The sequence below is a fragment of the Topomyia yanbarensis genome, chromosome 3 (genome assembly GCF_030247195.1).
Source record: "Topomyia yanbarensis strain Yona2022 chromosome 3, ASM3024719v1, whole genome shotgun sequence".
NCBI lineage: Eukaryota > Metazoa > Arthropoda > Insecta > Diptera > Culicidae > Topomyia > Topomyia yanbarensis.
Window position 1 is genome coordinate 317618125 of NC_080672.1, and position 12897 is coordinate 317631021.

Consider the following 12897-nt stretch of genomic DNA (forward strand, 5'->3'; position numbering starts at 1 on the left):
TTTTTTTTATAAAGTTCGACTTTTTGGGACTTTGCCGATTTCGCACCTTTTTGCCTTTCTCATAAAGAAAGGATATGCAATCACTCTGAAAACCGACTTTTTAATCGAGGCCCGGAGGACCGAGCCTCATATACCATTCGACTCAGTTCGTCGAAATTGACAAATGTTTGTATGTGTGTCTGTGTGTGTATGTGTGTATGTGCGTGTGTTTTCAAAACTCACTCACTTTTCTCAGAGATGGCTGAACCGAATCGCTCAAACTTGATTTCAAATGAAAGGTATAACGCTCCCATAAGCTGCTGTTAATTTTTTTGTCGATCGGACTTCTGGTTCCGGAGTTACGGGTTGAAGAGTGCGGTCACCCAGCAAATTCCCATATAAAATGGTAACACCATGACGTCCAAATGGTGTAATACATACCAAAAAGGGTGTAAAATAACTCGGATTTGCGGGTCTAGATCACTAATGATCATTCTAAGCAGCTTTGACCACATTGGCCACCTATGACGGTTCTTGATGCCAAAAGGTACTTTCCAAGTTTGTAAGTTAATCTCTCACCTTTTTCACAGGGAATTCTTGACCGATTTTTATAAAGTTGGTTTCAAATGAAGGATACAATACTCCCATGGACTGTGATTGAATTTTCTTCGTATCTGAGATTTGGTTCTTGCGGATTAGATTTCATCGTACTTTAGTGAACTGCAACTCGACATTCTTAGTATTCTTACTATGACTTTCAGCTATCAACTCGGTATCGTTTGTTGGTTTTAATCGACGATTTTATTAATTGTTTGTTTAGGCTAGCCTCAATCCGGTTGATTTCTTAGCTGTATTTTCGATTTAGGTATAAAACTTTTTAACATTTTAACGACATTTAATTAGCTAGATATTACTGGGTAGGGAAAGCTATGAAAATTTTTAGTCCTAGTACTCCAGACGCCTTTCTACTACTTCTGCGCAAATTAATAAGTATTGATGCCTTGTTAGCTTAGTGTCGACTATCAGAGATAGTACTTCATCAGCCTTTTACTTCGCAAATTCTGTAGCATAAGCACTCAAGTTAACTAGCAGAATTTTCATAATAACTTGCATCAACTTTAGACAATTTTAATACAGTGAAGATCCGTTTTTAGCAGCCCTTTGGTGAGTTTTAGGCTGTTAAAACGGGGATGTTGACAAAATCGGGACATATATTTTTCTTTCATTTTAACAACCGAAGTTTTTAAAATATTCTTCTTTGGTCCCTAGATATGGCTTCATAACCCTTTCCGATTATTTAGTATAAATTTCGCTTAATAGGGTAGGCAGCGCAAAATTTAAAATAAAATTAAAATTTGGATTTTTCATATTAAGGATCTCTAAGATAAGAAAAATATGCTCAAGAAAAAATTTACTCGAATTCGACTTGGTTCGTCTGCTAGAGCTCATCAAACTACTAACTATCAATTTTCATATGAGACTGACAAAATCGTGGGCTGATAGCGGGTCTTCACTATAATCTATCAATCGTACAATGTAAAGGTACAACAACATGACAACAATGTTCCATAAATACCTTCTCGTCTCATTGCGACTGTACTCTCCGCAAAATAGATCTTTGTCACACACGTCCATAGCGAACTAGTCCATTGTTCACATTGTTCTTTCAAATTGATGTTCTTTGGGTGTTTCAAACAACTCGAATAATTAAAAATCATATTCGATTTTGTTCTGTATGCTTTCGTCCATTTGTAGACAGCCAGTTTATAAAAGGAGCAAATAAGTTATTTTAACTCTTCAATCTTTTCCTAATACACTAGTTATAACATTATTTATTACTTGTATGGACTTGTCAGCTTTCAGATTCGTCCAAATCTGAAAAAAATCAGTTCCATTCAGATTTCGAAATATATATATATATATATATATATATATATATATATATATATATATATATATATATATATATATATATATATATATATATATATATATATATATATATATATATATATATATATATATATATATATATATATATATATATATATATATATATATATATATATATATATATATATATATATATATATATATATATATATATATATATATATATATATATATATATATATATATATATTCGTTAATTGTCAGCTAATAATTTTTGCTGAATTAATACTATCAATGTTAGAAGTATTATTCGAACAGCATCATCTTGAATATAACCAAGCATGCTTACCATGTTCTTGAAAAACACACAGCTAAACTAAAATAATGAGCAGTCAGCCATTTGGCGAAGCTACAACCTCAACAAAGATGTCACGAACAGTACTACTTTCATTAGTTGATACTTCAAATCAATCGACCTATCGAATACGTCATTACGAAACAAATCTACTCTGCAATACAGATATGAAATTAGTTTGGTTTGGAAATATAAATGATTTTTGGCTTTCTTATATACATATTAGGAAATCACTTCAAAAATCGACCTGCCATTTGAGTCCCAGAGGGCCAAGTGTCACATACTATTCGATTCAAATCGTCGAGACCACAAAATGTCTGTGGGTGCATGTGTGTATCAAATAAAGCCGCTCAATTTTCTTAGAGATAGCTGAACCGATTTGCACAAACTTAGTTTCAAATGAACGGTTCTAACGCTCCCACAAGCCGCTATTGCATTTTTTTGTTGATCCTACTTCCGATTCCGGAATTATGGGCTGAAGACTGCAGCCACATAGCAAATTCCTATATAAACTTGCAACATGAAGATGTTCAAATGATGCAATACATATTGAAACGGATTTAAACCGATTGCCTTGTACCCAGCTCACCTGGGTTCAATTCCCAACCCCGCACATTGGGTTAGAAATTTCCCTAAAGAGATTTCTCCAACCCGACAAAGTGGCGAATGACCTAAAGGTTAAAACCTTTACAATCAAAACAAAAAAAATATTGGCCACCTAAGACGGTTCTTGATACTCTCGGTTAACTATCAAAGTTTGTATGATAATATCACACCTATTTCTCAGCAAATTCTTAACTGATTTTTACAAACTTGATTTCAAATGATAAATACAATACACCCATTGACTGCTATTGAATTTCATTCAGATCTTTTGATTCCGGAGTTACTACGGTTACATAAGAATTTAAACCGAAATAAGGTACTGGGCATAATATAGAATTAAAGTCACATCGGATTCGGTGATGACTGAATTCATTTTCACCAACTAGGCCTCTCTCACATCCTCTTTTACAGGTATAATCCCTTTCCCCTCCCACTGCATTCCAAAATATGTTATACGAAGACAACATTTAATTCATGCTTATTTATCCACTTAAATATTATATTTTTTGTTCCAAGGACGTCAACATGTGGCCCAACAGGTTCGTTGCACTCGTGCCCTTGTAAATATGTGCAAACTGTAATAAGAATGTAATAGACATTTTCACAAATATATTGAATATAACTTGCTGTTGAACAAATGAGAAAGGCACAATTACACCATTAGGTGGATCAAAACAAGTTTTTTCGCAGGATTTTTCTCGTTCAAAAAAGTACGTTCAATAAAAGTTTATTGAAGAATAATGTAGATATTTACACGAGAAGATGAAAAAAATTAATATGAGTGCCCTGGAACCCCAACTTCTCGTATTCTAACAAAGGTCGCAATAGTTCCGTTCGATTCCTGAGATGTTTTTACACTAGAAAAACCTGAAAAATATGTATGATTTGCAGCATATAGCAGAATAGCTATTAGAATTAGAACATAATGTCCCAAAATTCTAACTTCCCGTATTCATATATATATGGGAAATATTCCCATTGAAATGCTAATACTACGTTCACACTACGAGTTAAAACGTGTTTTAACGCTATCTTGATGACAATTTTCTTGTTGCTAATTATTATAACATGTTTTAACTCAGTAGTGTGAACATGGAATAAGAATGATTACTTTAAAGAAAGTTATAAAGTGTAATTTATCGAGTGCTACTTCAAAAGTTGTAACATTTTCTATATTTTTCTTCATATTTTCCCATAGTGCTCATGTTAAAAACTTCAAGCGATCTGGGCGGGGTATGAAAATGTCCAAATGATGTAAAATTTGGTATCTGAGTTTACTTTGACATTTGTCATAATATTGAAGGGGAGGGGGTACTTCGGCATTAAAAAAAAATTATGTTGCCCTACCCGCACAAACGAAAAGCCCATAATAACCCTATGGTCATGGAGTTTGACATGGGTGTTTGAAATGGGTTCAAACCATGAAAACACCATATGTTGATGTATTTATGAGTTATCGAGACCATTTTATGGTGTCTTGTTGTTGTGAATTTTGTCACGGACCATGTTTAAGGTCTATTCAAGGGGCTATGTGGTGTTTGAACCCATGCGTATTTGCTCGGGTAACACGCATTCCTTTCATCCACCCCGCATCACCAATTACGATAAAGAATTTCTGACGCACCCTCCACTCCCAACCCCTTTCCTTTCCATACCCATTCTCCCAGCATTTCAAAACATGATCACATGAAGATAACATTGAACTCATGCTGATTACGCCAATTAAGTATTATACTTTTTTGTTTAAAGTGTATCAGCGTCAACCTTCGTGATAGTCGGGCGATACGTGCTAAGTATAATAAGACTGTAATAGGCATTTCCACAATTATATTGAACATAACCAACTAATGAATCATAGTTTGGATAAACGAGAAAGGCACGATCGCACCACTGTGTGGATTAAAATAGCTTTTATACTAACTTAGTATGTAATAAATAACACATTGATACCACAAATGGGTTTTATGCTGTTTTTCGAGTTTTCATCACAAACAAATTCTAAAATAAAAATAGCCATTATTTTCAAATTTCACAAAATTTATTTAAAAAACCTGTTTTAATCCACCTAGCGGTGCAATTGTGCCTTTCTCAATAATGAACATGAGAATTTTTGCGTTGTTTATATTCATTATAAGCTTGCAAATGTATATATTACATTTTTATTATATGAGACTTGACAACTATATACAAGAAAATAAATCATAAATCATTATTCGAGTACTAAAATTTTGAAAAAGAAAAAACAGCCACATTAATATTAAATTAAAAAAGGTGCGAAATCCCAAAAAAGTCGATTTACATAAAAACAATTTTTCGAGATAACATGAAATCTCGACGTTTCATGCATTTTAAAGATGTTTGGCATCAAAAATACGAATTCGATTTCTGAAATTTCATGGGGTCTCCCATTTGAAAAAATTTTTGAGTTGCGGCTTATATGGGAATTTCATATGTGACCGTACGGACCCATATAAGCGATCCGTACGAAATTTGATGGACATCTGTGGGGATATTTTAGCTATCATTTGGGACTAAGTTTGTGAAAATCGGCCCAACCATTTCCGGGAAACTGATGTGAGTTCGTTAATTTTGAAAGATGGCCGCTTTTCCCGGGCACTTCCGGAATCGTTTATGGTGGTCAATGTAGTCAACGAAAGTTTGGTTGGCCGTCGGTGTCCTAGAACTGCAAATTTAAGTTGTTTGAGAGACATTTTAGCGAAATTTTTACCTTTTTTGCTTTCATCGGAGTATCGGTTTGAATCGGAATTTGCTATGTGATCGCACGCCACAACCTGTTACTCCGGAACCGGAAGTCGGATCGGGATGAAATTATTAGCCATTTACGGGGGTGTAACATCTTTCATTTGAGACTAAGTTTGGTTGAATCGCTGTAGCCATCTCCGAGAAACCGATGTGACTGTTATAATGAATTTGGATACTTCTGCCGGGTCTTCCAGAACCGATGAAGGTTGGCAATGTGGCCAAAGAGACTTTGAATGGATGTTAGTAACTTAATACTATAAATCGAAGCTGTTGTGGTCTTATTTTGGAAAAAAATTCACCTTTATACATTCATTGCAGAACTTATTAAAATCGACATTTTCTGCGTGATCGTACTCATCACCCTTTTCATTCCGGAATCGGAAGTCGGATCCATTAGAAATTCAATAGCAGCCTATGAGAACGTTGTAGCGTTCATTTGTCAAGTTTGTCAAAATCGGTTCAGCCATCTTTGAGAAAAATGAGTGACATTTTTGGTCACATACACACACAGGCGCACATACACACACGCACAGACATGAGGCAAATAAGAAGAAGCCGTGAACGTCACACAGCTAAATCTTCACCATTGTGCAGCAGCCCAACAGCTGTTGTGGCAGTCGGTCTCGGAGTTGAGGACAGATGTCGTCCTCCTATCCGACCCGTACAACATCCCTGCCGGCAACGGCAATTGGGTGTCGGACGGGTCTGGGATGGTGGCAATCTGTACAACGGGACGGTTCCCGGTCCAAGAGGTAGTGCACTCCTCTGCTGTGTTCTATTGTAGCTGCTATGCACCACCAAGGTGGGCTATAGAACATGTTCAACCAGATGATCGAGAGGTTCTCGTCCGACCTAGTGGATCGGGAGCCGTTCGTCATAGCAGGAGATTTCAACGCTTGGGCAGTGGAGTGGGGCAGCCGCTGTACAAATAGCAGGGGCCAAGTGCTACTGGAGGCGCTTGCGAAACTCGACGCAGTGCTAGTCAATGATTGTTCCACTAGCACATTCCGTAGAAATAGGGTCGAGTCATGGATTTACGTATCCCATCACGCGCGAGCGACGCCACCATGCCGAGGAAAACCCTGCCAAGAAATGGCAGACGCCCGGTATATTGGTGGAGTGCCGAGATTGCAGCCCTACGATCAGCCTGACTCAAAGCTAGAGGGGGTGACGCCTACAGGATCGTTATGGCTAAGCCCAAAGGGAGCTCTTTACCCCCGAACCTTCACCGGACCGGTTGGCGATGATTATCGAAGTACTCTTCCCGTCTCAAGCCACAGGTCACTGGCCTCCTGCGCCGCAAAGCATTGTGGGTGCGGCCGAAATGGTGGCCCTGGTGACGAATGAAGAGTTACTCGAAGTGGCTAATTCCTTAGCAACGAACAAAGTTCCAGGGCCTGATGGAGTCCCAAACAGCGCTCTCAAGGTAGCAATCATAGCGAACCCGAACATGTTCAGGCTAGCTATGCAGAGATGCCTTGACGAGTGCCGTTTTCCCGATAGATTGAAAAGGCAGAAGTTGGTACTGTTACCGAAGGCCGGGAAGCTGCCAGACGACCCATCGGCGTACAAACCCATTTGCCTGATCGACACGACGGGCAAACTTCTTGAGAAGATCATTCTCAACAGGCTAACCCCGTACTCAGAAGGTACGGACGGCCTGTCAAGCAATCAGTTTGGTTTTCGAAAGGGTAAGTCCACGGTGGACGCTATCAACTCAGTGGTAACCACCGCCGAGATAGCGATCCAACGGAAAAGGCGAGGTATTCGATACTGTGTGTTAGTGACACTTGGTGTGAAGAACGCTTTTAACAGCGCAAGCTGGGATACCATCGCGCTCTCGTGGGTCTGTGCCGGATCTTGGAAAGCTACTTCCAGAACCGTGTACTATTATACGAGACCGATTCCGGTCAGAGAAGCGTTCCTATTACCGCAGGAGTCCCTCAAGGCTTGGCCCGGTATTATGGAAACGTACGTACCATCTGAGCGACGTGAGACCCCTGACCAACACCTCGAAAGGCTGAACAGTGAATTCCAAAACTACACAGACTCAACGTATCGCGCTCCGTGCCACCCACCATTTAGCACATTTCGAGAAAAACGATTTTTAAAGTTTGAGATTGAATATCTTGAATCTTATAAATGGTGGAAACAATTCAAAGAAGACAATTGATTCTTCTATCTATTCTGTATTAATTAACTTACAAAGATCGGTTGGCTATATTGCGAGTTTTTACTGAAAATGTAAACAAAAGTCGCACTCACACGTGTCACAGGTATGGTAAAAATACATTCGAAATTCATTCCATTGCATTCATCCTCTGATATATTTCATGCTACCAATCTCTGTGTTTGTCTCACGAAGTGAACGCCAGGAAGTATACACTAAGCTTGTCGCAAGGCTCATTCGTAAAAGCAGCTATACGGCACTATATAGATTCTCGTTCATTCTAAATCGGAGTTTCTCTCATGGTTTCACTATTTTTTAGGAATGATGTTTCAATGTGAGTGAATTAGATTGGAATATTATTGTTTTGGTTTGCGAGCCACTCGATGAGTCAAAGCTTGATTCGATCATCACATTCAATCATTGAATCGTTCAGTCGGTTCTCTATCCTTTGTTAAGTGTAGTTTATGATCAGCATTACAAAGGTAAAATTGATCAAGAGGTATGATTTTTAACTTATACATACGCAAGCTTATCGTTTAACGACTAACGTGACCTACCAGTAACTGCAATATTTCTTCTTAATCGTGTTGAAGTAATTTTTACCATTAGTGTGTTTAATAATCTAACTGCCTTTTGTGCAGTTAAAATATTAAACAATGGCGTATTATTAGTTTCGGATGTCATGATGCACAAAGCACAAGAAATTCAAGGTTATAACATCCAAAAATAGTGTACAAGGCCTTATAAGGGTCAAGGGGAAAATTTAAAAAAAAAAATAGCGTCAAAGCATCTGAAATGATCATAATGGAATAACACCTGTTAGTACTATTTAATCCTAGTCAAACCAATCGCAATCAGTTGAAATGAAGCAACCGATACCCGAGCAGAAGAAAATAACTGCGGAATACTAAATTTAGGTATCAATGCCAACGACTGTTTACCACAATATGGTATTAATGAGCTCTACATAAGAGGTAAAATACAAAAAAAAAAATAACACATACATGTTCTACAAATAACTATTTGATAATGAAACGAGTTATTATAATACCTGAATAATAATAAAACATTTTTCAACCTTCCAATAACACAATTCACTTTATGGAGGTATTCAATAAGGTATTGGTTTGGTATTTGTAAAAATTACTGGAATACATAAATAATACTAAAATAAAGTATTATACTTCATTGAAGTATTAAGTAGGTATTGAAAAATAATTCTTCAATACCTGCTTAATACCTCAATGAGGTATAATAATCAATTAATACTAAGTTTTGGTATGAATACCAAAAATAGTATGCTCTGGTTATTGCCCAGTTATTTTCTCCTGGTCGGGTAATGAGTCAGAATCGGTTGTTTTATTTTATTCGAAATTCCGACAGAAGCCTCAACCCAGCTCAAATTGTGAATGGGATTTACTAGAACAAAGCTATCTATTTTGGCAACTGCCGACCGGTAATGGAGAGACAATTCATCGCATTCTCTCGTGGTTCGGTGCTCCGCGCTCACTATGCTGATTGTGTGCGGCTGAACTAAGGATGAATGGCTATCAGATACAATCAAGCGAGTGAGTGAATTTTCCCATACCTGATGTGTCATTGGTGCATATTGTGTGCCGTGTCATAATCGTGCCTGGAACATTTTCCTTACAAATAAAGCATCAATTATTAACTTTTATTCAAATATTTGGCTAAATTTGGTCTATAATCGGTGAGATGCATTTTGAAGGCAATCTAAAAAATAGTAATTTTTAGTAACAGTGTTGCCAAATATGCTATAGTTTAATACTTAAACTGCATTTTTTGACAATTTGTGTATTTTTATTTTGAAAATGATTAGGTCATGATTTTGTTTATCAAATAGTTTTACATAGAAAAACATAGAATACATCAAGATAACTTGTGCCAATCCCTGGACACAGGCATTTCTAGCAAAAAAACTTACAATTTCTCAGCACGTTTCTCGCTATATCTCAGTAACAAAGCAGAATGTCAAAATTCTGATAACGCCACTTTGTAGAGATTATTTTGATAAGTTATGTGGCATATCTAACTCAGTGTAATCCAAAATGGTGTTAGTCACAAGACAGCACAATAGCGACAATTTAACCCTAGAACGTTGCACTGGGGTATAAATGTACCCCACGCTTTGAAACAAAAAGAAATGTGTAGTACGTCATTTTCTTCGTTTTTCAAGTGCAAAAACAGCTGTGTAAATTAAAGTACGGAGTTTATTGAATCAATGATACATAAATTGTTTTGAACGAAAAAAGAGTGAAAAAATCGCGGTTTTGATTTTTTTTCTCAAAATTTAAAAAAAATCAAATGTTTCTAAAAGTTGAAAGAATGGTCTAGAAATGGTATGAAATGGAATTTCGATATTTTTGAAAAAGTTTGGAAGAGAATTTTTTTTTTAATTATTTGGAAGAGTGAAAGATTAAAAATCGGGATTGGAAATTATTACGAAATGGGGTGAAAATTGAAATGAAAAAAGTATTTCTGACCAGTAATACATTGGTAACACGCAACGTTACTGTTACAGCAGTTACTTTGCGCAAATTATACTTGCGAGGCATTGTTTTTAAAAACTATAAAATACAAAAAATACAACATTAAAAATCAGCAAAATCAGAACGATTTTTTTCTACTTCAAAATAAAATAAAATAATTGAATAAATGATTAAAAAAGATTTTATAATACTAATTGTTACTAACGTAGTAAAACAACCAGCATTTAAACTGGTATTGTCACAAGTCACATTTCCACTGACACCACAAAACCTGACGAAACGCTAACGGCAACCGTACACTGGGGTACAAATATACCCCACGCCAATTTTGACACCTGCTTCCACGAAGGCTATAAGCAAACTGGCTATACCACCTTTTTATACTCTTACTAGGAACTCTAAATTGAATTATGGTTAGGGTCACAGATCGATAAATGCCGAATTCTCGTCTTCACACGGCTCCAAAGAAGGCGTGGGGTAAATTTTACCCCAGTGCAACGTTTTAGGGTTAAGATCATAAATCACAGATTTACTACATCAAATGTAGAAAAACTTATGCAATTATAAACCCACATTGTACTAGAAAAAGCAATATATGCAGCTAATTGTAGCAAAGTCCCATTCAAACAATTCCAGCCGAAACGTGCTCGGTCCAACCAACCCATAAATTTGTCTTCTACAATAATTTTCCATCGAAACAGAAAACCGAAACTATTTTGTAGCTAATTCCTTGTCCAAAGAACTTTAAACGCATTGAAAAAACATTGAACTCTGACAGCAATCACTGCACAGGGATCCAATCCGAACGAAGCCGGCACATGTTGTCAAGTCCTCCGCAAGAGAGAATCTACATAAAACATGTTCCTCGACAAAGTTGCTTCGTATAGTGCTGGTTTAAAGTTTCCATTGTTCCACTCTCGGCTCTATGCTAATGTTTGTTCGATACCACTTGTCCTGCATAATTTTGTCTCCTTCCCGCACTAGCAACATATGCCACTCTATTTTCCGGGGTATTAAACTCGAAACCGAAAAAGGCTTGTCGGAAATCTACGCCAGAAAAGTTTACTTGCGATGTTTTTTTTCGCTTTTTTTGCAAAAGGATCGAAAAACTGTTTCCCTTTCCGGTCATGGTTGTTTCTATTTTTTTTGTCGGTGTCTCACCATACAGCGCCGGGAGAGGGCGACTTCGAAGGAGGGCCACAATAAATCTTCGATTCAAAAATCACGATTCATGATATGCGAGGCAGGGAAGCAAGTCCAACATAAAGCTGAGAGGCTTACATTTTGAGATTTCCCTTGGTTGCCAGTGGATAGGCAACTTTCGGCGGACCTGAAAGCTCGGTGACAGCGGCCACCGGAAACAGTATGTTGGGATGGGATACCCCACAGAGCGTCGATCCTTCCGACAATAGATAGGCCACTTGGCTGAGCGAGGCACCATCTGAAAGTAAAAACCCACAGGGGGAGGGGAAACAAATTGAGAAGATTAATGGTTAGTTACCTACATCGAATCGATGCGGACATGGAAAGTGGATCACCGCACCACAATTCAATGCACCGCACAATAGCGCAAATAATTAAACGAGGAAAAGAGGATTGAGCTTGAGTTGGATTTTGCTCGTCCTGGCAACAATTGGCAGCAGACTTACCGACAACAGTTTTGATAAGAACGTCCCTCGTCTCGCCGAGAGGGTGATGCAGTATGCCGTAGAAGATCCGCCCGTAGGTTCCCTCCTGCACCAGCTGCTGGCAGATGACAGTGTCCGGCGAGACGGCAATCCTCCGGAGTTTGTCCTTCGGGTTGGAGCTATTGCTATGGATACTTCGGGCCGGAGTCGATAGGCTGTAGACCTGTAAGGGCAAATGACGAAATGGGAAATCAGATAAGTGCATTTAATGCCAGTTAGAACTTGAGAGGGAAGGGAGGGGTTGCCGTCTGCTCTTCCTCACTCGATGCGTTGCTATCGGATAGGTCCCTGCAGTGAGTCATTGATGCACGACGATATTTTTGCTGAAGTTGAAAGTGCTGTTGAAAATGTAATCTATTAATTTCGGTCGTCACAAACTCTTCGCTTGCCAGTTGCGATGGGTGATTGTGTGATGGAAATTGCTTGTCGACGAGTAACAAGGGGTTTGTATTTCTGGAGGCGTTTCTCGGTGATGAATTGTACACGAGAGAACGATCTGTTGGAGGTTAATTATTTTTTTATATAATTAATATGAGATGTCTTCCATTGCCAGCATACAATATGATTATAAGTACGACTTTCATCAGTTTTGTAGGAAAAATTACAAATCCGTAACGTTGTGGGGTTTGGTTTCACATACTTCCAATGTTATTTGAATAACCCTGACCGAACCTTTTTACTAATTTTGCCCCAACTCATCGATAGAATTGGCCGAAATACGAAAATATGCATATTTTTTTGTTCCAAAATTAATTTGGACTACTCGAAAGAACTGGTTTTTATTTCGTGTTATATAAATCAACTGAGTATAAAATATGAAAAATAAAAAATATCGCGATGATATATGTGACTGACACAGGTAAAGACTCAAAAACGGTTCACTTTTTTAAAGCTCAAAAAACGGGAGCCCCTTAACGAAACGTAAAGACGGCA

At 37.6% G+C, this 12897-nt stretch overlaps 1 protein-coding gene across 1 annotated transcript in view; it reads right to left on the reverse strand.

Annotated features, from left to right (window-relative positions):
* The window catches only part of LOC131693211 (tyrosine-protein kinase Drl), a 245305-nt gene that overhangs the window by 58014 nt on the left and 174394 nt on the right, over window positions 1-12897 (reverse strand). Inside the window, exons 7-8 of the mRNA XM_058980860.1 lie at window positions 11926-12127; window positions 11558-11717 (exon numbers count right to left, since the gene is read on the reverse strand). Of these exons, the coding sequence (XP_058836843.1) occupies window positions 11558-11717; window positions 11926-12127 (362 nt within the window). The remainder of the gene's footprint in view (window positions 1-11557; window positions 11718-11925; window positions 12128-12897) is intronic.